We start from the raw sequence: 27,177 nt of genomic DNA on the forward strand, positions 1-27,177 counted from the left end.
GATCTTTCACTCTTTCGCTTGGTGAGAGTACAGAGCTAGAAAGGCAAACTAAATCTAGGTCGGCACTAGCCTTTACTGACTTCATCTCTCAACACCACATATTGTTATTAAAACCCTATAATTCCAAATTTCATATACTAAGTACCATGACAACAAAAAGAGAATCTTCCAATGGCTTCGGGAGAGGAAAGCGCTTGGCTGGAGAACGATCTGATATTTGGGATGCAGAACAACAACAAACATAAGGAAATTATCATCATATACTATAAGAGAGAATATCTTGATTCTATATAACTTTTCGACACAACATTTTCTTTCTCAGAGATAACGAGCTCAATGCTAGTGCTATTACAAACTTCACATACCACACCTCTCATACTGTTTGCAAAGTTCTCTCTCTCCTTGAGCACCAAACCCTTCTAAATAAAATCCCGTCTGAAGTTAGAAAAACGCGAACACACTATTATCTCACAACCAAATAAAGTGAATTTAAACCTATCCAAACTAAGCCCTAGCCCGCCAACAATCCATTTGTTGCACATCTGCCCCATCTAGAAATTGACGTCACCGCATCCAGAGAACCAGTAGATTTCCTCGCGCAAAGGAATGAGATCTTAATCCGAACTGCGTACCAAACTAGTGTATTCACTGGAAACTAGTAAACAGGAACGAATATTCCAGAACCCTAATATAAGTGAATCCGGGCGATCTAGATCCCGTTCTAGTCCCAACTGCAATTTGTTGCATATCTGAACGATCTCGAAATTGACGTCATTGTGTGTTGGAAACCAATGAGAAGACGAGCGCAAAAGATTTTTGAGATTTTGAGAGTGCTAATTGTTGGGAGGGTACGCTAGTGTTGATAAGAAGATACTAGTTATTGTGAAAGTGAATTATAGGTTTGCTCTCAGCTTTATAGGGAAGGTTAATGTTGGGTATGACACGACGAGTATGATACGACGAGTATGACATGACGATTACTGAAATTCCTACAATCGCTTAAGCTAATAATATACAACACTTACACAGTAAGAAATTAGGAGACTGGAAAACGCTCACAAGTATATGGCATATGTACGGAGTTGTCTTCAGAATAAATATTTTCATTTGTCATGGAGCTAGAATCTATGCCATGGATGAATTCTCAATCGTCATCATGGTAATAAAACACCATTTCCTTACTCCGGCATCTACAGTATTATTAATCACCTCTTCCAAGGTAATCAAACTTTCCAACCGGTACGCCTTCCTTTCTGTACACACATACGCGTTAGCTTATTTTCCAAACTTCTTATCAAAACTCCTCGGCCTAGTCATCTTTCTATCTCCAGGGAAAATAGATATATTGAAACATACCTCAAAATGTTATAAGCAGTAACGACATGGAAGTAGAAGTTTGGAATTGCAAAGTTAAGAACATAGTCCTTAGCAGTGAATTTCAAGTCTTCCTTTGGGAGCTTCAATACTACCTCGGTTTCTTCCTTGCCATCTGTACAGGTAGAGGGAAGGGCTTCGAGAATCTCGATTGTGCGGTTGATGCGGGTATAGAGACCTGCGAACTGTAGAGGTTGTTAGAATGATGTAATCTTTTATAGTGGAGCGCTTGAGGGATAAACAGCGTAGAGAAAATGAGATGTGGCAGGCAAAAGTTAAGGAGCTTCGGACTGTGAGTGGAGGACATGTGGTTACACAAGCTCTTCTGCCCCGGACCGTAAACTTTTGCCGAATGCCAGATCTCAACTGATATATCTCTACCCAAGTATGGGCGATTACAAAGATGCATATTCATCACTCGATGAACTACTTTGTTTCCCGCAGTCCCAATTACCCTCATCCCTACTCCAAACGAAAAAAAGTAAACCCAAACTCAAACTCACATCCTTCTCATTGTCCTCCAAAGCAACATTTTCCGCACCACCAACTCGGAATGCCAATCCCTTAGCAGCATCAGAAGCTCTTTGGACCTGGAAAATCAAATCTCCCATATCATCAATCAATCTTGCGTTGATAATTTTAGATTCATCTTCAAAGTGTGCTTGCCCTTTTGCGAGGATTTCTAGAGATGCTGTCAATCAATGTACAAAGTGAAAAGAGAGGGAAGATAAAGCGAATGAAATAGGAAAGACTGACTTGACAATGTTTTGAGGGTCTTGATGAAAGGGACAACTGAGATATCGTAGAGTGAGAGAGCCATTTTAGATGAATGATTGAATGTACGTTTGTGAGTGTGAGTACTTTGTGTGTAACGTTGAAGTGGAATTGTTTGTAAAAAGAAGGAGAGAAGTGAAGAAGTTTGGTTGTTGAATGTTTAAATATCAGATGTCACCTACGGTAGCTCCTCGCTTTTATAGATGTGGGTAGATGATAACACTGGTACAACAAATATCTCCACATTTCTACCTGTGCTTCAGTTCCAAGTCTGTTCCCGTCCCCATCTTCAGTTGTCACTCGTATTTTACATTCTACCTTCTTCCATGCCAATCAGATTATTACCAATCTATCCATGATGAGCACATGTTCACCCCTTTTCAGCCGCCAAAGCTGCAACATTGTGTCAGTTAGCGAGCTAAAACAATTGGATTTGTAATCAAACCCCTCATCGCCCCACCACGGAGGGTTTGTAATGTTGGTAATCACGTGTTACACAAGTACTCACTGGCTCACTGCGAACGAAAAAAAGGGGCGCTCGCGGATCTATATACATGGAATCCGGCGCCGAATGGGGACTGTAGTGGGTTGCAAGCTGCGTATGATTATTGTTTTGCTGCGGGGTAAGCGAGATTTGGTCGTAATGGGGACGGTGTGTAAACTATGTGTTTGATAGTTTCCCTGAACCTATTTGAAATTGAAGTTGGTAATTTCCCGTTCTGGGCGACTGGTGCAATGAGGTCGAATATTTTGAAGCAAAGACCTGTGACCTAGAATGTCGATTTCTCATATGGCCTAACATCAAATAGCCCTTATACTAATTTGACATGGAATTCTTGACAATCTCTTGGACATAATCGCTTCCATTTTCTCGTCATTTTAGAAGGAAACCATTGTTTGATATTCGTGTCATGTCTTTACCAGGCATCCAATGTCGAACAGGGGTTATCGAACACCTTCAAAATACTCGTACGGCGCGTTATCCAAATCAACCAAATCACCATTTCTCTGGCACTCAAAACTCATCTGTTCCAATAAAACCTTCAGCTCGCCCACAACCTCCATACTAGAAGCGTACTCGCCCCTCCAGCACTTTCCCACCACCGTTCCCACAGCCCCTACCCAAGCACAGGGAATTGTTTAGTGGCCACTCTCCTCCTCTCCTCTTCCATCTAATTCGGCCCACCCTCAAACCGCTCCAACACAGCCAACGCCCCCTTCTCAGTCACGAGCCCATACACCGACGACGCCCAATCAAACAAATCCGTCTGAAAACTCACAAATTGCTCTTCAAGCCTTATATCGGTCATCTGATTGCCCGTAATGGGGCAATAGTGCCCTATATGCGCGCCCCAGAGACCGAGCATGGAGAGCGAGAGGTCGGGCTCTAGCCAGAGCGTCTCGGAGCAGAACTCGTAGTGCACGACGTCGCGCGAGTGGAGGTACTGTAGCGCGGAGAGCGTGTTGAATGCCCAGCGGTAGATGAGCGCGAGGGAGAGGGCGTTGGTAGTGAAGGTGGGATGGGCGTGTAGTGCTAAGGTTAGGGGGCCAATGGAGGATTTTGACAGAAGGTAGCCATAGGGATCACGGCCCTTGAATCTGTTTCCTAGTTAGCCCGAACCATATCCCCGCTTTCAGGAAATCTGAGATAAGTGAGACGTACTCAAGTAATTTAGGATGATTGCCTCGCAAGTGCTCATACACGCCCGCAGCCCACTGGATCCCAACCCTGCCCTCCGAGTCTTCGAAGCTGCCATCTATCTCTTCCCCCTCATCATCACGCAACGTCGTCGTGTAGCTTATTGGAAAGACAAGATACGCGCTACCATCTTTAGAAGAAGGCGCTACTGTGTATTTATCAAACATGGAAGTGAAGATCTTGCTGCCTGGATTTTGGGAAGCTGTTGGTGGGACCTGTGAGCGATAGAGTAAGTCTGCAGCATTCGTGTTGTCCATGTTTTCCGACTTGCCTCGCGCTCACACACACTCGAAATTATTTAGTATGGTAAGTTTGAGGGAAGGATGTTGTGTTAGTTTTTGTTGAGGATGCTTTTTATTTGCGGAGGATCTAAAAGTCAAAATATGATATATATTTCATCAAAAAAGAATTAGATCGTAGAACCCAATGTCAGCTGTAGATCAAAAGACTTGCATTGATGCACATTTCGGCGCAGTGGTGCGATATGTAGGGATGACGAAACAGCCGCTGTGTAAATGAGAACAACCCCACTGACGCGCTGGCGAATTCAATTAAAGTGAAGATGCGACAAAGAAAAGAGAAATACATCAAATAAAACTCCAAATAGTTTGAATTTCACTAGCTTAAAACCCTGCAATCATATCTGTTCATTCATCCATATCTTTTATGTCCTGTTTTATACTCCTTAGCGAAAGAGAAGTGTCCCTTTTCCCAATCCATGTACCAATCACGCAGCCGCATTCCCCATAAGCCTTGAGCAATAAGAAAAAGAGAGAAGAGAAGTGCGGGTAAATTGTACGCAAGCGCTTTGTGCGTTAAGCGCAATACGTTCAACCCAATGCAAAGGTAGGAAAGAAAGAGGACAATCTGCACCCATTCTGTCCCATGCTAAACCCCAAATTATAGAACATAGGAAATATCGTTACGTCAAATAGCATAAGAGGAGAGTGATTGTGAAGGAGGTTGGTGAGGTAAATCATTAGTCGTAATGATTGTTGTTCCCTGGGTGCCAGGGTCAATGATCAGTTGCGTTGCGCGTAAGATTTTTCGAGGTGCGTAACCCATCAACTCACGAAACATTCGCATGTTTCAAGACAGGAATTACTCTTTGGCCGTATTGGAGGTTTAGGGGTGTAAGAGTATGAAGGGGGCATCGACGCTGTAAAAACGACAATTGTTAGAGCCTATACACTAAGCTATAGGAATGCCTCAGTAGTCATCATCACTTACCATTTTGCATCGCTTAGCTTTGCGAGTAGAATGAACATGTCTCGTAGCCCAACTTGTAGCAAAAGATATCAGAAAGCCCATGAATCCTAGAGTTGGGATACTAGGTAGAAACTGATCGATTTTCGAGATGGTAGACGTAATCCAGGGGAAGAGTTGAAAGCCAGTGAAGATAAGTATTAAGGAAAGTAATACATATACTAATATCTTTTGACGCTTCGAGGTTTGTCTGAACTTCATCACACAATAGGGTACAGGAGTTTCAGTAGCCTTCTTTGCTCCCAGAGTCAGCGCCCATGCATATCCATTATATCGATTCCCACCGGGCTGTGTAGAATCATAATTGTAGGAACCGTACGTGGAGGAATTAGGACTTTGGTACATATTATTGCCATCACCATAAAACATACTGTTAGTGTTACTACCGAAGTTCTGAGTCTCGTTGGTTTGGAAGCCGAGCCCTTGTCCGAAAGCTGTATTCACATAAGAATCGTCTGAAAATATTGTGGGTATGTTGAATTCAGTATATGAATAGGATGTTCTAGGCGGCGGTTCGGAAGGATATTGTCCAGTTGGTATGTAATTCCCACAGATGAACAGTTTCACTGTGCCACCACAGCCGCAAGCGTGAGAGGTGGTTACATAAAAGCATTCAGTGCAAATCAATCTAAGACAAGGATCAATGCGGGAAAACTCGAAGTGTCTATCCTCAAAATGTGCCTGTAAGGATTCTTCATCAACGAAGGAGTGCTGACATTCGCCATCAAGAAAGTAACACTTGTAAGTCGAACAATTCCAAACGCCAAGAGGAAATTGACCACCATGTTGGAAAGGGGAATAGTGGTTCGCAACACGGGTCTCAAGACTTATGGAGGTCGATAAGCTGTTTTCACTTTGGCTTTGGCTAGTCTCCAGATCAATTATGGGCGAAAGGATCAAATCGTGATCGAGGGATATGTCAGGCGCGACATCAAACTTCTCACCAATACCCTGCAGTTCGTATTTTACTTGCGAGGTGACTGGTGTAGCTTGTCCAGAAGGGGTGTTTGCAGTTTGAGACTCGTTTATAGGGGAAGTCGAGTTATAGCACGGTGAGTCGACTTCTTGTTTGCTAGGACTTGATTGTAGGGCACGGTCAAGACTTTCGATATCGTGATGTTTTAAGGGACACTAAAACGCGAAATCAGACAAATTATCAACGAAAAGAAGCTGCTACCACATACTTTGACATTACGACCTCTACATGTCTCGCAAGCCCCTAAATGTCGAATCAAGGCCGTTTCGGCTTTCGCCACAGGGCCGAACTTTTTCCTTTTCCGTTGCGATACTGCCTTGCCTTGATAAGAGATTGCTTTATTCTTTGCTCCAGATTTGACTGAATGCTGACTGCTGGTATCAAATGACATCACCGAAGACCAATCCGAAGGGGCTGCATCATACGAATGTGCGGTTTTTGATTGAGATGATCGAGAGGCATTGGTGAGAGGTCCAGGAGCACCAAATGACACAATGCTACTTGGCGATGTTGCGTTTGGGTCAGGGGATCGTTGCGCCAATCCTTCCTCCATCCGGAACTCGCTATATAGCTTCAGAGCACTTTGGAATTTCTCCTGAGGTATAAGTTTCTTTTCGACACTGGCAGCATGTGTAGATGAAGAGGGGGACGATGTCTGGCTTGGTAAGGTGTTCACCGATGCTCTTTGCCGATGAGATCGAGGCACAGGCGAAGGTGGCCGCAGATATGGATATGATGGTAACCCTCCACGAAACATCTTTGTAGGCTGGTCAGGATTAAATGATTTCAACAGTTGGTTGAGACTCTTAGTTGGTAAATGTTGAATGGGAGTAAGACTGAAGCCTAAAAGATTAGATCGGAAAGGATACAGAACAGAACAGGTCAGAAGGATATTCCTGTGCTGGTAACCGTATATTATGAAAAAGTAGCCAAACAATGCGGAAACTGACAGGAGACAGTCCGCAGATGAAAAAGTCTATACACAGCTGTCAATAGAAGGGGAGTGCATTCTGGATATGTATTCGACGTAAGATAAGGCTGGCACGCAGTACTCAATTGATCGAGCGCCCCAAGCATTTAAACGAACCTATCCACTACCACAAGGATTTCGGTGAAGCATGCGACGTTAACGCTAGTCAGTGAAGAGAATAATGACATTGAACATATAAAAACACATTGTCACGATTCAATCAAATGATGTTGGCGCTTGGAAAACAATGGGACGAGCTGCCAAGGGACGGTGAAAGCTTGCTTCGTAAATGAAGGCGGTGCAAGTGACGTGACTTGCTCGTTCTGATTACTAGCGATAGCGAAATTGGAGTGGAGATAAGAGATGTTCTGGAAGTGTGGCTGGTTCAATCTGTACTTTGAGAGACAAGGTATATTCTGCTATCGTTGAGAAAACAGTAATTATTTGGCACACAAAAAAACCTCCTATTACGATTCAACCGTAAGATAGCTAAGTCTCAATCCAATTCCTGGGTATGAGGCAGCATTAAGATACTTGCAACATGTAGCAATTATTCAAAAAAGCGGCGACGACTACTTGTGTGGCGAAGCAATCGATTATTTTGTGGGGGAGGGACACGACACGATTGCGCATCCTGAAACGTAGAAGCCCGCCCTATCAACGCCCTTCAAGCACCAGTGCCCAAGAGTTCCCAGTTGATACGAGATTTTGCGACTTCCCCGGCTCTTCACGGCTGGAGGTAATCTCTTGGATGCGGATGGCAGATAGGAGCTCATAGCTTTATTAGGACTGTTCTCATTTGACAAATGGAACTTGACGTCAGGATGAAGTGGCTACTCCATGGGTTCATTAGATAAGCAGATAACCCCAATAGTCTGGTGGGGCGAGCGATAAGGCGCGGTTAGCACAGTTCTTCACAACTGTGGTGTAGTAGGCCTCCATGATCCAAACAAATCAAAGGATTCCCTGCTCCATGGCCCTTTGAGGTCTCTTGCGCTCCCTAAATCTCCTGTTATGTCGTTTGTAGTATTCCTTCTGCTTCCGAGGCCTCCAAGAATGGCCGCGGGTGGACCCATTTGATTGATAGGTGGAGATAGTGCGTGCAGGGTTCTCTTGGCAGTTTTTTGAATTGACATTCCACGAGTTGCGGGGTTGATGATTCTAGGCCGTGAAGGACCCTGATCTCCAGACGTGGAGGCCTCTGAAGTACGAGTTTGCGTTTCTTTCTCTGCTATCTGATTTGCTGACATGAATCCACTGGTTTCATCGTTTCTTGTTTCGCCGACGGAGAAAATGTCTGGAATTGAGCTTGGTGACTGCTTAATTTCGACATTTTTGGAAGGATGTGCCGCTGTGAGGGAAGCCGCATTTTGGTCAGTCAGACTAGAACTCGTCTTGATCAGGGATCTCTCCACTTGATGCTGATTTCGTGTCGGTGCCAATTTAGTCATGAAGCGGCCAGTCGCATTAAAAGTAGAACCATTAGATGTCATGCCTACCAAGATCTTACCTGGGTCGATAACGTTCGAGTGCATACCAGGTGCAACAGCAGCATTTGGTGATACTGTGACTGTTTTTGATGCCAAAGCAGTGGAATCGTTTTTGCTTGCAATATCGGCATTGGGACATATTGTAGTTCTTGGAACTGCCAGGTTTTGTTGGAGGGCACATGACGCAGAGGTTATCTTTTTTGCAGGGGGAGGTATTATGAGAGAATCGTTACCAGAGAGATTTTGATTAAAGATAGAGTTAGAAATTGCTGTCGTGTCATTTTCTGCAACTAACGGTGGCACATTGGATTCTAGACGCGTCTCGACATTTTCGGTCGTTGAGGCCCGGTCCGAAGCAGCACCCTTATGCAGGCCGGTAGGATTCATGGATTGTTTCTGGGTAGTTCTTGACGTCTCGGGTAGATTTTGAGGTGGTGTTTGTGAAATAGGTTGACGATCTTGAGTTTTCTGTTCGATTACCTGAGGGGTCTTCTCATTTAAGGCCGAGACATGTTCTAAGTCAGACTTGCCGGACCTCTCTTCAATATTCTCCGATTGGCATTGTTGTTTGAATATCGAATGTTCTTGATCTTCTCTCGTGGCCAGCGCGACAATGGGTATGGATTTCTGGACCTCTGGAGGACGAGTACGACACAGGATAGCATCTATTGTTTGATGATTGATATGAATGTTTCCTGGAGAGGACGGAGGCTCTTCGAGATCACTAAACCTTAGACTGTCTGGAAACTGTGAGGTTTGCGGTCCATCAGTTCCATTATCATTGACCAAATTGTTACCCAAATCACTATCAATCGCCCCCCTGTGAGGCGAAGATAATCTCACTATAGGCAAGACATCCTTTAGCTCGGTAGATCTGGTGGCCTCTTGTTCTAGTGCCAATTGAATAGATTGGTTGCTGGAAGATGATATCGCTGGATGAATCACAGAATCTAACTTGATTGATCCGCTGGCTCCCTGTGATTCCAATGGAGAAGATCGGGAGCCGAGGTGATCCATACACATCAACATTTTGTTGCGTGGGCGAGACTTGATACGAAGAGACGAATGAGATCTTTCCTGTGGTTTGTTCAGTGTTGAAGCATTGTTCTGAGACTCCTGCTTTGCACCTGATACTTTTGCTGCCTGTTTAGATACTGGTGTAATTGCTGATGGCGAGGATGATAATTGCGGTGTCTGCTCAGATGTATTGGGTAGAGATTCCTTCTTCTTCCGGGCAACTTTCCTCGGCTTTGTTACTGGAATCGGGCGGCCATCTTCATCGGAGCTTGTATCCATTGACAAGTCGATTGTTTTCGTTTGCTTCTTCTGCACGAATACATTTCTTTCTATATTTCTAGGCGTAGGTTCACGAAAAGACGAAAGTGATAGAGATGCTCCGGTGAGATTGCTAGCATATCCACTTTTTTCGGGCTTATCTCTCTTTCTTGCTTGCATTCGACTTTTAGAGGAATTCACATCCCTGGTGATGTGACCTGCCAGACCTTGTCTTCCGTTTGACAGGATGTCTTCATTATGATCCCCATTGTCTTTAATATCGTTAACATCTGGTCGTTGGACTGTATTCAGCTTCAAGGACTCATATCGTAGAGACCCCGTGCTCGATGGTGTCGGCGTGAATGACAAAGTAGCCCCCATAAGATTTTGCGCAAATCCATTTTTGGGTGGCGGCTCATTTACCTTTCTTCTTTTCGTAGGCCTAGGACTCTCGGTTTCGACGGCATTTCTAGCATTTAACATCTGCCGCTGTTCGAATGGAGACGTCTTTGACACAAGTGCCTTTCCATAATGTCCGGAAGGTGTGCCGAGTATAGAGTTGAGTGGTTTCGGCTTTAGATGAGCTGCAGCAATAGTTTGCGACCGTATGACAGATGCTGCGGATCGTGCTGGTGATGAGTCTCCGTTTCTTGCAACAAATCTCTCCTCCCTTTCTTTAACTCTCTTGTCAATGAGCTCGGTAAGATCTTGGTCCTTCTTCTCCATAAATTCCGATACCTCGACCAATATTCCATTTCTTTCCAACTCCAACTCGGCCCCTTCGTCAAGTGGAGCTTTTTCGCGCCAATGTGCATCTCCTACCAAATTCGATCTTTCGTCAAACACCATAACACGCTTGTTGAAAGTGTGGTATTTGAGTCGCCCATCTTGCCAACGCTTCTGTTTTCGACGGGTATCAGCTGTATAGAGGCAACGAAATTCGAGGACTGGAGCTGTATTTTGACCTGGAGGAACGTCCATAGACATGACAACATTGGCGGAGGCCGTCATTTTTACAGTGTTGAAAATAATCGGTATGACTCATAGTTTCAAGGGAATTGTCAAGCAGCAGGCAAATTTCGAGGGAAACGTCCCTGTCGTGCCTGAAAATCAATCTTTGGATTTCATTGTTTCCTTACATGACGCGAAACCTAGCAATGATACTCTGATCTAACGCGCCGACTCCCCGCTAACACGTGATGATAACTGGAGTTACCGATAACGAATCTGTTATATTGGTGTCAGTTATTGAACCAAAATTTACAGATTATATAACTGGTGACTAGGTGTAAATATAAGGGCTTGGAATATAGGCATCAAATGTTGAATTGGGAAATGGGGGCCTTTTTATACAAATAATGACAATATAAGAAGGTGAAGAACCTATTCTAAACTACAGTCTTATCGACACGATTAGATAAGAACAAAAGGATGAAAACCATGAATGTGTATTTAGAATTTCATTGCTTAATATTGAATTGATTGAAGTCTGTAAATCTTAGATTCAGTTGAATATTGAAGTTTGTATACTTCATGAGCGGCGATGAATCTCGGTTGAATATCATGGGCTGTTCCCCTGAGTGATATCTTCACGTAGGCACCGAGTTCTTGAACTGTGCGTACTATTTACCCAATCGTTATGTTGCCACGCGTTTCGACTGCCATTTAAGGTATCGAATGGTACAAAATTTCAGTTGAAGGAGAGCTATTTAAATGTACTCAAGTCCAAAAATTCCCTGGATAAATGTTTGGTTAATTGCTTGAAATTCTATCGCTCATCTATACTTTGATAATGTTGACCCCTTTTACCTCGTCGCTTATACTGCTCCCGCCAGCTCTGACAACCGCTCGCGTGGCGCATCAATCTCGAGCTCTTGTCAATAGCACTGCATGCGCTCCAGTCCATTTGATCATCGCTCGTGGAACGACTGAGAGCTACCCCGGGACTATGGAGAGCTTGGCCGGGTTGATTACCGATGCCAATCCACGCACCGATTACGAAAGTTTTATCTATCCTGCTACGGATGAGACTTCCACAAACAGCTATGCTGAAGGGCTTGTGGCTGCTAAGGACCAGTTTACTGCCTATGCAGAATTATGTGAAGATTCGAAAAACGTCTTCCTAGCCTACTCTCAAGTGCGTTGTCTTTCTATGAGATGTTAAATATAGGCTAATTCGAACAGGGTGCTATGGTTGTTGGAGACATGCTAGCTGGTGGAGGCGGAGATGAGATTATCGGTGCCGGAAATGGATCACTCCCCATTAATTCGAAAGTTGGGGACCGCATGACTGCTCTAGTCCTATATGGAGACCCAAGACACATCCCCAACGAGAGCTTTGATGTCGGGAACAACAATGTAACTGGCGTAAGTAATGCTGACCGAACCACGGCATATCATCGTCTAGAAGCCGGAAAAAATATGAGCCAAAAAAGTGCTGACCAATTCCTAGAAATATCCAAGAACTACTTCACAGATTTCGGTCATCGAAAACCAATATGCTTCAAAGATCGCAGACTACTGCAATGTTGACGATCCAGTATGTGCTAGCGGTACTAATCTTACAGCTCATGTTGTATATCCTCAAGATTGGAATACTACTGCTGTTGCTTGGATTCAGACTATGTTGGAAGGATAGTCGATACCTTACTGCTTATATTCAAATATGTGAAACCCTAAAAAAAGCCGGACCAAGGACGTTCGATGTAGAATATTCACTAAGCAACCGACTAATAAATAGTCGTTGGATGGAAATAGATCCGAAAAATGGTACCCACTAGCTTATATAATGATAGCCCCTTAATCCACTAACCCATGGTTCAAGAATATGACGGTCGTTCCAGACTAGTATGCTATTATAAGATAGTTCATATACCGTACGTTATGATCGCTTCAATCTGTTTCGACCGGAACATTGTGAGAGTTTGTGACTTTCATACGAGGTGTTTATAGATTCATTTTAGAATTCCTAGGTATATGTACCTTCTAGAAAAGGAAGGAAGAATATTTAACAAGTTGTTAGCTTCATAGATCAATTGAGGTATCTGACGTGATCCAGAAGGCTCATCGTCCTTGAAACAAGAAATATAGCAAGCCGCTTTTACATTCAACAGGGCTGAAATGGATATTCTCATTCGAAGTCCAGATGAGAGTCGAACATTGAGATATTGAACTTTAACTCATAAATGCCGTATTGGGATACGGACTGAAGGTTGACTCAGCAATCTTAATCACTCTGGAAAAGACACCCCTATACGTAGACACATACGTGTATTGTTATTATAACGTAAACGAACCGTAATTACGTTCGTATGACTACCGGGTAGGTGAGGACGATTATCTGGGCAACCAAATTATGTCACTCCAAGTTGGGAGGCTGGTTTCTGTTTAAGGAGGCACAGGCCATACATCTCAACCCCGCGAACCGGTTTGAGTTTCAGTACATCTTTTTGGTGCTGCTTACCTGGGTGGTATTTTCCAAATAAAATCCTACGATACAACTCTAAGAAAGATCATTGTTAGAGACACTCACTCCACTAAAATTTTCTTTAATCCATTAACGGGGCTGGGTTTGAATGTTGGAAATCTTATCAATTGATTTATTGACAGCTGTCCCTACTGCGAGGTATCAAAATTGAATATCATCTTCTTAATCATCTGAAAATCAACTACGTGGAATTCATTCATTTCTCTATCTTGTGGGGATAAGTGGCACATATTCACAACTGCTATCTCATTGATACATTCTTTCACAAACAGAATGAATTCTATGCACCGGCAGATTGGCAAGATCAGGCACAAAGGTCCTGGCGATACTGCCAAAGTATCTGTACTTTTGAGCGATTACGAAGATGCGAATAAGATGCTCAATATGGTGAGTTGCCTGAACTTCGCGCCATATGCTATCGCTATGTAGTACATTACTGATATATATAAGTAGATAATTGAAGCTTCGAAAGCATGGAGAGACGCATGGGTGTCTATACTTTCTTCTCAATTAAATACAGCTTTAAGTTTCGAGGAGTTATATCAGCCCATTGTAGGCACCAGCGATGCCCATCGAGACAATCCGGCAGTTACCCCTCGCCAACAAATGGAGCGAACCATCAAATTGAAGGAGACATATACGGAACTAAAAACAGATCTACTGGAAGAAGTTATGATGATGGATTCTCGAGTTACCAAACCGGCTACGGAAGCAAAGGACTTTCTACAGCCCATTCGAAAGACGATCAAGAAACGAGAAAACAAAAGATTAGACTGGGAAAGATATATAGATAAGGTCAATAAAGGGTCTGCTAAGATGAAGAGAACTGATCGAGAAAACGCCGCTTTGGCAAAAGCCGAAGAGGAACAAGGCAGGGCAGCAGAGGTTGGTACCTGAATACCCCTTCCATCATCGGAGGGACAGTTTTTTGAGGCTTCAAATATGCACCTACACAATTATCACACCAATACTCAAGACTGGATCCTCAAGAGAATTGTCCCTTCCGACTAATGCAGGGATATCGTCAACGAATGAGAGTAGTACTAATTGATATCCAGGCATTCAAAGATGCAGACGCTCATCTTAGAGAAACGTTACCACCTATAATCTCTGCAGCTTTTTCGATCCTACCACACTTACTCGCCGTACAAATCATGATTCAGAATACGCTCCTCGCCCAGTACTACACAGCATTGCACAACTACTGCGAAGATGTAGGCCTACCTTCTCCTCCACCACCAATGGAAGACGTCATCGCAGTCTGGAACCAAGACTATCATCCTATAAAACAAGAAGTCGAACTCATAGATTGTATCCGCCGCGGCAAAGCCGTTCACCAACCCATGAACGTTAGCGACGAAAGTGCAAATCCAAGCTCAAATTCCAAATCCATAACCGGTCTCAATGTCCGCAATGGATTTTCCCGTCGTCCCTCGAATCAATCTATGAGTACAAACCGCGATCCATCTCCCAATCCAAGCATCTCAACCACATATTCCGACGCGCGATCTCCTAGACCCGATCATCCACCCCCTGTTCGTTCCGCCTCTCGTCCTCGCATTGCCTCAACCCAGCATACGGTTCCCGTTTTCTCACCACCGACAGCCTCTGACAACGACTACAACGAACCCCTTCAAACCCCAACTCCTAGCGACTACTCCAACCATCTCACACCTGTCTCCACGCATTCCTCCTCTTATGCTCCCGCAGGTCCATCTCTAGATTATTTTCAGCGCGGGTCAACCAATGAAGGCGTAGCAGTGAATTCTGCAATAGGAAAGAAGAAACCTCCTCCTCCTCCACCAAAGAGACTGGGCTCTTCTAACGGAGGCGTTTTTGTGGTAGCGCTTTATGATTTTGAGGGCCAAGGAGAAGGAGATTTGAGTTTCAAAGAAGGTGATAGGATTAGGGTTACCAAGAAAACTGGAAGTACAGACGATTGGTGGGATGGAGAGTTAAGGGGGGTGAAAGGAAGCTTCCCAGCCAATTATTGTAAGAGTGCCTGATGGCTTGGGCGGGGAAGTGTATATTCGGGCTGCGTCGCTGGAGTGCGTGGGAGTTATGGTAAGGATCGCCCGAAAGAAGGGCGGTATCCTGACTCTATGCTATGTTGTGAGAGAATCACAGGCATCTAACTACCCAGCTCAAAAAATATGAACGAAGTTTAGTCTCTTGGGTGGATGAAATGGATGGACAAATCGATTCAATCAAACTTTTCATACTACCTACCTATATTATACTAATTGTCACTCAATTTGACGACGTTGAAATGAAAATGAACCTCCGAGTGAGATTGCAATGGAAATGGGACGTTTAGCCGTCGCATACATCTACATCAAAATAGCGAAGGAACCTTACTTTCGAAAAAAGATGCAAAAAAAAAAAATAGTTCAATTCAAAGGGTATACTATGCTTTCGCTATGCCCATTTGTTCGCCATACCTGCGATACCTGTAATACCATGCTATACCCAAATTCCCACAGGTATATCCGAATACGCTGCACGACGCTACGCTATTTTATGCTATGCTATATCTATATTTGTCTGCACATACCACCAATTAAATGTGAATGCGCGAACTTTCGAATCAAGTGTTTTGTTTCTGTTCCATTGACAAAAGAAATCTTGTAAAAGGGGGGTATCTTTCCATCCATGCGATCAATCACCCGTAAAAGTATCTTCCCGCTGCAGTCATTCTAGGCGTCCTGTCCATTCTGTACGATCATGCAGTATTATCCGTCATCTGCTAATGGTGCTTGAGAGGTGAGTTCGATGCGGGGTTTCCGTCCATCTAATCTTGGGATTCGGGTTTGAATTCGAGTTCCATCAGATCGGATCCCATCCGGCCGCCAAGACGTCGAATTTCGCCAGATGAGAGAGAAGAAAGGGGCAGTTTCCAATTTTTGAGGCTCCTGAAATCACACCATCCGATCATGCAAATGTAAGTTCGATCCTAGTATCTGTCTCCAGTAGGAAGAAAAAAGCAAACAGAAAAATCTTATCCACTGTTGAAATCCGACGATAAAATCATCTCTGTCCCATTGGTCTTCCAAAATTCATACTCGGCTTCATTTTCAACAGAACAGGTCCTGGTTCATCATCCTCGTCTTCATCTTCACAATCATGTCCTTCTCCTTCCATACCCCTCCCATCATCACCTCCACCACCAATCGACCTATTTCTCGCTTTTTTCATTTCCAGGACCGGGCTCGAGGTGCCTGCGCTACCGGTAGGACTAACTTCTTTACTACCCGGTCTTGAGTTTTTAACTTCTTCCAATTTCTCCGTCAGAGCTTCAAGGAATAATTCATCTCTGGCTGGAACATTCGTAAGACATAATGGACCTGTTAAAGGACGATCATGAACTTCTTCATCGTCTTCATCTGGTAGTAGTCTATCGAGCGCGATTCTTTCGTCTTCATCCGGAATTGGCGCTAGGGAACCCCGATGAACAAGTCCATCATAACCTCTTGGTGTTTCATCCCCTTCCGCCTCTTGAGACTCTTTGACCAAATCGGAAAAGCGTGAAATGGAATGATTAGGTGTGTGACCGGCATACATTGTCAATCTCTTGTTTTCTGGTTCCAAATTTGCTTTTCCCAAACTCAAACCAACATCTCTTCCTGGCGGCTTAACATTTGGACTAAGTCTCGGACTGGCAGACCGAGGACTTAGAACATGTGCGACGAATACCGGATCTACGGCGCTGGCTTTGATGGGTACACCTTCGAGATGTGGAGCAATTTTTGATATGTCTATACTATCAGCTCCTATGATATCACCATTATTACTTTCGGCCTTCTCCCAATGTACAGCAGAATGATGTGGATGTAAGAGTTCGGGTGATGCATATTGAGAGGATCCCACGAAATCAGACGGAGTTAACTCTTGAATAACTTGAATTGGTGTTTGCCTGGGCGCATGAATATCTTCGACTCTCAGAGCTTCTGATTCTGCTGAGAATGTTCTCGTGGGGTTTTGTGGTGCTGGCGCGTAAAATGGAGATCCATCTGCATTTCTTCCTGTTTCTTGTTTTATTTCTGGGTGACCGTGCGATGATCTTTTCGATTCGGTACTTCCACTTCCTGGAGATGCCATTGCTTTCGTAGGTCCTTTAATAATCGGTACACCATTTGGACTAGTGAATACGTTTGCTGCTGGGCTGAACCCTAGGTTTGACAATTCCAAATTGAAGATTCCAGCTGGTGATACGACATCCCCTTTTTCTTTCAATCTTGCTTCGAGTTCTCGAATTCGAGCAATTAAGATTCCTCTTTCCTTGTCCCATAATTCTCGTTCTTCTGCTATCACTTCAATTGCACGCTGCCTGTCTGCCAAGATGTGCGCTCGTTCCCCTTCGAATTGTTCTCTCAAGTTGTGCGAATATCTTCTGAAGTCTTCGACTAACTCGGCCGCAGTATTTTCTGCCGAAGCAGATCGAGTATGCGGAGGAGAAATCGGACCACCGCTGGGAGATGAGTGATATTTGTATTGTGCTGGAGAAGAGGTATTGGGAGGAAAGAAGGAGGTGGGAGCTTGCCCAAGGTGATGTAGATGACCGGCCATTGGCGAATTGACTGTAGAGCCGGAATGAGAGAGTGGTAATCGAATTAAATGAGCCATATCTACAGCACTTTGTTGGAGAAGAGAAGGAAAGAAAGAATTGGTAGGTTGTTTTTTAGAGTTGAATTGTGTGTTGTTTATTTAATTTGGGGATGGTTGTCTTGTAGGTATGGTAAGGTATGGTATGAAATGATATGGTATTGTATAATGTTATTAGATGGGTTATGAATAGGGTCATACCCAGGAAATTTCTTGTGATGGAATTGTTTAAAATTGTTTGAAATTGTTTGAAATCGTTTAAAAGAATGGATTGAATGAATTGAATGGATTGGATGAATTTCAAATGGAGTAAATGATCCAATATAGTAGCTACCTAAGTATAGGTATAGGTGGTTGTAACTTAATAGTTATAGTTAAGTCAATGTAAAACTTGTCGCAAGCTGATATCAAAATGTAATACTGGCTCAGGCTGATCATTCTCTGATGCAGGTATGTATGAGTGGATGGGTATGGGTGTATGGGTGTATGGGTGTATGGGTGTATGGGTGTATGGGTGTATGGGTGTATGGGTGTATGGGTGTATGGGTGTAGAGGTGTAGAGAGAGGTGTATGGGTATGAGTATGAGTATGAGTATGTGTGTGCGTGTGTGTGACTTGAGTAAGGTAGCAATTGGCAATCAGCAATTATCCTCGGGACGGGATTATGACGGAAGAGCACGGATCCACTTCCCAATCAAGTCAGGACGAAGTAGGAAAAAAAGGAAAAGAAAAAGATTTCTTTCTTTCTTTTATGTCTCTCTTATCTGATCATCATCCTATCACTTGAGAACAAAAGTCATTGATGGATTTCTTTCTTCTCTTCTCTGCTTTGCTCTGCTCCTAATTCAAATATCGGTGTGTAAAAGGAGGGACAGTGATAAACACATAAATAAACAAACAAATAAATTATTCAGTACGAGTAGATACGGTACTAATTAACATAATATATCAAAGTTCTTATACAATCTTCTCTACTTCCAAGGTTTCCATCTACCTATCTATCTCCCTTGTATTTACTTATCTATCATCCATCCCATCTATCCCGTCTATCCCATCCATCCCATCCATCCCATCCCATCCCATCCATACCTAGGTACCTATATATATTCTGGTGTGTTGTCATTATACATCAAATTTCATTTGTCCCTGCCCTCTCTCTCTCTCTCTCCCGGTCAATTTATATTCTCAAACATATGCAAATAATGCTGTAACTGCATAAAATTCATTATTCCGGTACTCCATTCGGCTTTCACCTATCAAATGTGTCAAATTGATTGGTTCCCTTGGTACCAATGATGAATGACGGATCGGTCCGTGAATTATAATTGCTTGAATTAAGGGTCTTTATGAAACAGCTGGAGGCAACTAATATGATCATAATATTTTGATATTTTGATATTTTGATATTTTTGATCATTTTTGGGTTCTTTTTCCTGTCTTCTCTTCCTTTTTGCCTCTCATTCTCCCTTTCCCTTTCTCCCTTTCTCCATATCCTTTCTCCATATTTCCCCTTTTTCTCCATTCTCCCCATGCTCCCCCTCCTTTTTCCTCTCATCACAAGATCGATGAATCCCACATACAAATGATACTTTAATATATCTACCGGAAGATCTCCTTTTACCATTGACCATTGACCATTGACCATTTACGAGGTAGGAGTAACCATTTTCAGCCAACAGACATCCAATTTCAAATAATAAATCCGTCAATCCTATTTCTCCCCATCTCGCCCATGTCCCCATTCATGTCCTGCAATCCCTTAACCCTTAAAGTGATCCAAGAGTCAAAGACCCAAAGAGGACGAAAGGATTTTCAGGGCTCTGCCTTAGCTTCTTTTCACTCTTCACTATAAACCAAAGAATTCCCAAAGAAATTTCCCCTGAACACGTCACAAGCGATCCATCTCTTTTTCTATCAAGGCTCGAGCGAGAATCAGACTCGCCCGTCGGTCCCATAACTTCTTCATTCCCTTCTCCATTTTTCTCTTAATAAGGCTGTATGAATGCCTGAGTACATCTTCTTTCAAAGCCGAAATAGAAAGAAAAGCCGATAGCTAGAGGTACACAATTATTTTCCTGCCCCCGAATTTACGAACGTGTTGCCAATCGTTCCGAATGCTTTCACATCCATATTTTACATCGTTCTGATTGAATGACAATCGTCCGGTGTGCAGCCATTCCATGGACGAGAGATCTATATCAAATGGAAATTAATGAGGTGAGAGAAATAAATTACTTGACATCCTCGTGAACAAGGTGGGTTTGTTCAGAAATGGAAAGGTCGAGGAGGGTCAAATTGCCAGCGAAGTCGCCAGTAATAGAATTGAGTAATTGGGAGAAGGGGCCACAGCAGTTTGGGCAGAGATACTCCTCCCAAAGAACCAAACGAAACGAACGGTGAATAGTCACGTTTCCATGATCTTCTAGATAGAGCCTCAATGTCTTGGTTTTGGATCCTTCTCTCTTGAAAAAGTGATAGAGATGATGGAGTGGTTACGATGGTAACATGGAGATTTTCAACTCGGTCGTCGATGAGTATTATATAGTTTCTCGATTTTTTAAAGGTCCAGAAAGTTCTCCTTTCTCTGTTCAATCATTTTCATTTTCGTGTTGCTTTGTATGTATTGGAATTGGTTGATATTTGCCAATCCACATCTCTTCAATTAAGTGTTTTCTACTTGCTCACTTGCCAACGTTTGACTTGACTTGCATATTCCTTACCTTTTTATTCAATTTTCACTGCGTAGCCACTTCATCATACATTTTTTATTCAATCACATCTCTTGTTAAAGACCAATCCACACCGCAACAACGATCTTCCTTACATACAGCCAGCGCCTTTACCAGACAATCCATTTAATACCTCAGACATTCCGGCTTAAGTCAATCATCAATGTCACCACCACCATCACTTTACGCCTACCCAGAACGTAAACGGGAACGTAGACGCACACGTACACAGACCCATCATGATTCCTCTACCCGCAGCCCTTCAACAGCATCCACCCTCCACTCGCCAGTCTCCAATGATAGCGTTGATTCCTTAGGCAAACCTCGACTCGCTGACCAAACTCAACATCGATCTCATCGACCCCGCCATACCCGGCCTCCTTCCCACTCCATAAACAATACATCCAATGAACGTGTATCGCACTCCCGCTCTCCCGCTGCTTTCCCCTCGACCATAGCCCTTCCCACCCCCCAAGCTTCAGCTCCCACCCGTCTCCCTCCTTCTCCTCCATACACTATTTCAGATCCAGCAACCTTTTCAAGCGCTTCCACACTCATTTCAACCGAAGCACCTCCCATTGCACTCGAATTCCTCAATTTTCTAGATGACCTAGGGATTTTGATGCTATGCAAACCACTCCTAGAATTATGTAATGTGGAATGGATTTCACTGTTTGATGATATGGGCATTTTTTACTTGTGTGAGCCGATCGGAGCGATTAGGAGAATGTTGCGCAAATTGAGGATTGGGAGAGTGGATAGGGAACGAGGGGGTGGAAGTTGTTTAGGAAGTAAGGAGAGGGATACTGCGTCGTGGATTTCGAGTCTAAGCAGTATAGCGAGTGAAGTGAGAAGTGTTGGTGAGAGGAGTAGAGAGAAGAGATATTCTGCTAGCAGCGGGAAGAGTAAGGGGAATGAGGGGTTGAAGACCAGGGGCAAGAGGGAGAGTCCAAGGGGTATGAGAGAGCATGGAAAACAAGCGGAGAGTATTAGCGGGTTTGGAAGTGGAAGTGAAAGAATTAGTGGTGCGAATAGAAGAAGAAGTGAGAGGGCGGCTAGTAGTATTGCCGCAAGTCATTTGGGACAGAGTTTGAGAGGAGCGGCACCTAAACAGAAGGTCGTTGGTTGAGAAAGTCGATAGAAGATGACATGTTTACCATCCTTGCGAACTGGGAAACAGGCCTGTTTGCAAGACGACGGCTTCGGGGAAATCTGGAATTGAGTAAGGATTGACTGAGATGTCATTCTTTCTCTTTCTCATCTCGTCATTGAGATTCAACACAAGATTAATTCGGTGGATTCTTCTTATTTAATAGCGACACACCGCAATCACACCATGGTTCAACTCGCAAGCAGAGAGAGAACGGCAAAACTACCACTAGGCTCCAATAGCCTTTTCGATTCTTCGACTCGTTTCGAATCAAATTCATGTGCTTCTCCTGCACGAATCCATCCATTTTGATAATTTTGTTTTTATTTTATTTTAGTTTTATTGTATTCTTCCTTTTTCACTTTTCTCCTTTCTCTTCAGTTCGTGTATATTGAGTGTACACCTAATACTTAATGGGGAATTTCGTTTGCGGGGATGGTTTGTTTATTGATTTGTGTGTCTTTTTGTTCGAGGGCTTGGAGTCGTTTTGATGGGGATGGGGATAGGGGATAGGGATTGGGGATTGGGAGTGGTGTTGGAGGAGGGAGATGGGTTTAATAGTTAATGATGGGGTTCTGGTGTACTTGGTGTGTATTGTATTGTTTATAGGATGGGGTTTTATAGAGGGAAGTGTATGGAGGAGAAAGGAGGAGAAAGGAGGGAGGGGAATATATTGCTGTAGCGAGGGATGAAGTGGGGAGTGGATGGATGGATGGAAGGAAGGAAGGATAATGATAACAAGACACAGATTCGCTTCGGTGGTGTATGTATGTATGATTCGGACTCGGATTCGTTTTTGGTTCGCTTTTGGCTGGGTGTGGAGATGGATATGGATATGGATATATAGTCTCGAGGATGTGAATTTTGAAGATTGGGAATTGGGAATTGGAGACTTGAGAGTGATTTTGCTGAGATGGGGATGGAGATGATGCAGGGAGGTTGAAATGGATTGGATTGGATTGGATTGAATAGGAGTGGTGTGGTGTGCTGAGCTGTGGTTTGGTGTAGGGATGATTTGAGGAGGATTTGAGGATGATATGATAGTAATGTTCTCAAATGAATAATATTGGAATGATTTGTGGATACGGGAATGATTTGTGAATGTGGAAATGCCATTTATGAATATAAAGAGGTAAAGAGGAATAAATTTAGATGGAGCAGGGTGAGATAGAATGAATGAAGTATTATGAAGTAGCATTTGTACGCTTAGATATGAGATTCGAGGTTGAATGTATTAATCAAATGATACATCTTTTACATTTTACATTCTAGTTCTAAGTATCGACAACTAAACCGAAATCAAAATCAAAATCCAACCTCATTATTAAATTTATCCTTATCCCTTAGGTAGTATATATTCCTCTCTATATCTTAGCAAAAAAAATCTATTCTATTTTATTCATTAGTTGAAGATCTAATTATTGTCAAATATGAGTAGATAGATGGTAATTTTAATTTTAATTTTAATTTTCATCTTCATTCTCATATAAATATCAAGTATCTCAAGCACCTACATACAAGTACCTATATAAAAATACAGATAAATCCACCTCCATATATACATACCACTTCCCAACCAAACCAAACACAAACCCAAACACCAAAACATACATACCACACTCTACTCTACTCAACATCACCCTCCCGAACCAGACCAAGTGGATCAAAAGGGGAGCGAACAGATGGACACCTACCTCAGTATCCTTACAAGTTTACAGGTTTACAAGTTTACAATATCCAAGCCATCCATACCCAACATGCGAACCCCGTCCCATTCATTCATTCATTCATTCATTCCCAGTGCTCAAACAACAAAGTTCTCCGAACCGAACCGAAGTGAAGCATCCACCTTTCCACCTCTGCACCACCCTCTCCACCAACGACCCCCACCCCACCCCGCGGCCCAAAAAAAAGAAAAAGAAAAAAAAATCTTTTCCTCAACACCCAAAAAATGACTCCATTTTTCCACTCCCCGAAATCTTTTCAAATATAATTCCACATAACACGCCCCGCCCGCATCAAATCATAATAAGTCTTCGTGGCTCAGTTGGTTAGAGCGTTGGTCTCATATTTCTATAACACATGAGGTAGTTGATAACAATTACTGTGCCATCCAAAGGTCGAGAGTTCGAGTCTCTCCGAGGACAGGATTGATTTTTTATTGGGGGTTTATTTTTTGAGAGGGAGGGGGGAGAGAGTAGGGTTTTGAGGCAAGGAGAGTGCGAGGGGGAGGGGGAGGGGGGTGATTTTGTTCTTTGATTGAATGAGTGAGTGAGTTGATGATGTTTTGATATATGTATTTGGGATGGGGGGGTTGGCGAGTATTGAATGGAAATGGACGGGAGAGAATGATCTAGGAATGCATAGGTTCTGATGGATTGAGATTTGAGAAAAAGATATTTGAAGAAAGTATATGAATAGATGAATGAATGGAAGAGCTCCCTTAGATAGGGAAAGAGAGAGAGGGAGAGAACCAAGGTGAAAGGAAAAGAAAGGAATGTTCAACGAGATTTCGAGAAGCAGAAATGGAGAATAGGAAGGGAGAGGGTTTATCGATATCCACATCATCTGTCATTATTCTTACTTAGCGAACCGCATTGAAAATTAATTAGTTCATACAAAGTTCTCTAATTTACTTGGGCAGAGAGATGAGAAATCAAAGGCCGTTAAGTTTTTTTGGGTTTCGTATGGTAGGGGGTTTTAAGGTATGGAGAAATGTAGATGGAATGAAACGGAATGGAATGAGACAAGATGCGGTGCAATTTAGCAAATTCAAGAGCCACAAACACTCTTGACATCACCAGGTCAAATAGAATAGAGTAAACACTGAATTCATTCCGTTTCGATACTAAATGTCATCAAAACAGTTGACCACAATTATAAGTATAAAAGCGATGCTTGTGAATGCTTTACGAATCAGAATGCAATGAGTTACTTTCATTCTCTCATGGCCATTGAAGACGGATCAAGTGTATTGTAATATTAGAGTACTATAGTAGTTGTTATCACTTTGCTTAGCACACACCCCCAATAGATATCAAGATTCCTACTCTAATACACAATAATCCTTTCTTGAAGAACGTAATCGAAGTCAATGACGTCTCTCCTAAAGAGATGAGTATCAAACTTTGGGAAAACTCAAGAGACATGACGTAGTACCATGGAGCTTTCAATCTATCTTCACTACTATAGATAATCACCCAACATAAGATAATTTGGTGTTCTATGAAGTGAATCAGAGTGAAAGGGTTATACGAGTTAATGAATATTCAGATATGCAACAAGATTAAAAATTGTCAAAACTAACAGGAATATTGACTTTCTTGCTAGTGAATATATCGAGACTGGTAACAGAAAACACGAGATAAGAACTAGAACAACTGACATGAAAGCGCATGCTAAATATTGATTTGAGTGATCGTGTGATTTAGAAACTACCCCGTTTCAAGACCTCTTCGAAGCAGGAGACTCACTGACTATTTCAATTCGATGAGGAACGTTGTTGAATGTTGAGATGTTTATATACGTATAGGGACATAGAAAAGGCAGATAAAGATGCTGTACGTATATATCGACATGGAGATAGATCTCAATACTTTGATGAATATGATAACCCGCAAGCAATAGAGCCTCTCAATAATTCAACGCCGACTCTCACCCCCACGCGTCGACCTGAGATGAATCTTGCAGCTCAAGCCCAGCCTTATCCATGTTTCACAGACCTGATAACATGCTGCAAAGAACAACGCATATAGATAGAAACGACAAAAGCAGGTGCATATACATCAAGCAATCATATATTAAACTATAAGCATAGGAGCAACGACCCGAGGTCCGTTAATAATGCCCACGAGTATCTTGCAACTGCCCGATCTCGGCTCAATGCAGATCATCTAACAGAAAGGAACTTTCAATACCGATAGATCCCTCAGAATAGGTAAAAACACGGAAGCGCAGAGGTGAGAGGCTGAATTTTCAAGCTCAATCAATAATTCTTCTCTGACAAAGAATCGTGAAAATTTTTCACCACATGAAAAGTCTGCTACCAAGATTTCCCTACATATATTCTTGACCACAAGATCAGATGATTATTAGTTCGGTCATACCAAGTCACGCAAATATGTTTTGGCACGCGACTTATGCGCATAAAGCTGCATAAACTTTATGCACCTCTCTCTCTCGCAATCCGGGAAGGCAGATTCCGGATAGGCACAAGAGCTTCACCATCAGCCTAATGTGTATTAATTGAAATCACCAATGGAGATGAATTAGATAATACGGGGAGGTATGGCTAGCAACATTGACTGTACTGGAAAATGCGGTCGGCTTAAATGCCTCACGGAAGGATTTGGACACGCGTTAACGTTTTCCTTATTGGACATAAAGTCGCTTGTAACATTTGCGGCGTAGATTGAGGTTTCTGGGCCAGGCTACTCCGATTGACCGCTTCTCGATGACTTTCGTGAGGCTTTCAAACCGAGTATGGATGAAGTGTCGTAAGGACATCGGATAATGTAAGGGCTACTTACTGTACGTGAACGAGCTGAGAGTTAACAGATTGAGACCTAGACAATTTTAATATAAGTACGCAATTGTGCAGATGCTCATATTTTGATTGTCTTGAGTCATGCTGAGAACTACATATTTAGTAAAATAAGATCGCAATACTCCCCGTTGACTTTACATGCACGATATGACCACATTCAGATACATGCAGAATCGTGCAGGTACAGTATTTAGAGTGTCTAGACTCTCCTAGGGAAGAAAGCTTGTTTGGAAGAATAAGAAACTGGTAGGGAAGCCAAGGATAAAATATATGACGGTAGAATTCGATGAGTGGTGAATTGATATGGAGCGATGAATGTGGCTGTCATCGCTCCAGAAATGGAATAATTCCCAAGGTTCGGAAATATGTGTCGGCTGAATGATAAAATGAAATTGAATGGTGGTTGTACATGACATGCCATCGGCGTCAGTACTTGATCACAATGCTAAGCCTAGGTATTGAAAATTGAAGATCATGACTGGACGTAAATATAAATTGTAATGAATTAAAGACTTTGTTCAATGGCCTTGAAAATTGCCTAAGTAATATGGATGCCCACGAGCTTCAATGATTGCTCCGGAATGAAAGCTGACAAGTCATAAGAAAAGGCGCGTGGTGTTCAAAGTGTCGAGTTGTGCGGTAATCAATCTATTGGATGACATCTGGCGAAGGCTTCAAGGTTCTCCTCTAGGATCCAGCTTCATCTCATATTTGGTATGTGTATCCCAAAGGTCTTAGATTCAAAGCTCCATGTTTCCATTTGATGTTCCTTTTCACTCACTACCCGTTGGCATTTGGCAGTTGTCAGTTGGCAACAGTACAGTACAGTACAGTACAGC

The 27,177-nt window shown here is 42.9% G+C and overlaps 8 protein-coding genes across 8 annotated transcripts; 3 read left to right on the top strand and 5 right to left on the bottom strand.

Moving 5' to 3' along the window:
* Positions 1–1,201: 1,201 nt before the first annotated feature.
* On the bottom strand, positions 1,202–2,194 carry EAE97_010108 (uncharacterized protein; the record flags this gene model as incomplete). The annotated part of the gene is made up of 4 exons (XM_038880623.1): positions 1,202–1,253; positions 1,357–1,559; positions 1,878–2,056; positions 2,131–2,194. The coding sequence occupies 4 exons, from the start codon at positions 2,192–2,194 to the stop codon at positions 1,202–1,204; spliced, it is 498 nt and encodes a 165-aa protein (XP_038728669.1).
* A 1,126-nt stretch (positions 2,195–3,320) lies between these two features.
* EAE97_010109 (uncharacterized protein) lies at positions 3,321–4,104 on the bottom strand (the record flags this gene model as incomplete). Its single annotated transcript, XM_038880624.1, has 2 exons — positions 3,321–3,747; positions 3,812–4,104. The coding sequence occupies 2 exons, from the start codon at positions 4,102–4,104 to the stop codon at positions 3,321–3,323; spliced, it is 720 nt and encodes a 239-aa protein (XP_038728670.1).
* Positions 4,105–4,916: 812 nt separating this feature from the next.
* Positions 4,917–6,846, bottom strand: EAE97_010110 (uncharacterized protein; the record flags this gene model as incomplete). The annotated part of the gene is made up of 3 exons (XM_038880625.1): positions 4,917–5,006; positions 5,078–6,244; positions 6,298–6,846. The coding sequence occupies 3 exons, from the start codon at positions 6,844–6,846 to the stop codon at positions 4,917–4,919; spliced, it is 1,806 nt and encodes a 601-aa protein (XP_038728671.1).
* Positions 6,847–7,973: 1,127 nt separating this feature from the next.
* Positions 7,974–10,835, bottom strand: EAE97_010111 (uncharacterized protein; the record flags this gene model as incomplete). Its single annotated transcript, XM_038880626.1, has 1 exon — positions 7,974–10,835. The coding sequence occupies one exon, from the start codon at positions 10,833–10,835 to the stop codon at positions 7,974–7,976; it is 2,862 nt and encodes a 953-aa protein (XP_038728672.1).
* Positions 10,836–11,616: 781 nt separating this feature from the next.
* On the top strand, positions 11,617–12,462 carry EAE97_010112 (uncharacterized protein; the record flags this gene model as incomplete). Its single annotated transcript, XM_038880627.1, has 3 exons — positions 11,617–11,961; positions 12,009–12,191; positions 12,277–12,462. The coding sequence occupies 3 exons, from the start codon at positions 11,617–11,619 to the stop codon at positions 12,460–12,462; spliced, it is 714 nt and encodes a 237-aa protein (XP_038728673.1).
* An 826-nt stretch (positions 12,463–13,288) lies between these two features.
* On the top strand, positions 13,289–15,685 carry EAE97_010113 (uncharacterized protein). Its single transcript, XM_038880628.1, has 3 exons — positions 13,289–13,698; positions 13,765–14,196; positions 14,370–15,685. Exons 1-3 carry the CDS (start codon positions 13,585–13,587, stop codon positions 15,315–15,317), a joined length of 1,494 nt encoding a protein of 497 aa, XP_038728674.1. The 5' UTR covers positions 13,289–13,584; the 3' UTR covers positions 15,318–15,685.
* Positions 15,686–16,338: 653 nt separating this feature from the next.
* Positions 16,339–17,934, bottom strand: EAE97_010114 (uncharacterized protein; the record flags this gene model as incomplete). Its single annotated transcript, XM_038880629.1, has 1 exon — positions 16,339–17,934. One exon carries the CDS (start codon positions 17,932–17,934, stop codon positions 16,339–16,341), a length of 1,596 nt encoding a protein of 531 aa, XP_038728675.1.
* Positions 17,935–20,805: 2,871 nt separating this feature from the next.
* Positions 20,806–21,771, top strand: EAE97_010115 (uncharacterized protein; the record flags this gene model as incomplete). The annotated part of the gene is made up of 1 exon (XM_038880630.1): positions 20,806–21,771. One exon carries the CDS (start codon positions 20,806–20,808, stop codon positions 21,769–21,771), a length of 966 nt encoding a protein of 321 aa, XP_038728676.1.
* Between the last annotated feature and the right edge of the window lie 5,406 nt (positions 21,772–27,177).

This window comes from Botrytis byssoidea, assembly GCF_014898295.1.
Source record: "Botrytis byssoidea strain MUCL 94 chromosome Unknown BBYS_025, whole genome shotgun sequence".
In the NCBI taxonomy this organism is placed as follows: Eukaryota; Fungi; Ascomycota; class Leotiomycetes; order Helotiales; family Sclerotiniaceae; genus Botrytis; species Botrytis byssoidea.

Coding starts and splice junctions, on each gene's coding strand:
- EAE97_010113 (XM_038880628.1), top strand. CDS start 13,585: ATGAATTCTATGCACCGGCAGATTGGCAAGATCAGGCACAAAGGTCCT. Junction 13,699..13,764: donor CGAATAAGATGCTCAATATG/GTGAGTTGCCTG, acceptor ATATATAAGTAG/ATAATTGAAGCTTCGAAAGC. Junction 14,197..14,369: donor AACAAGGCAGGGCAGCAGAG/GTTGGTACCTGA, acceptor ATTGATATCCAG/GCATTCAAAGATGCAGACGC.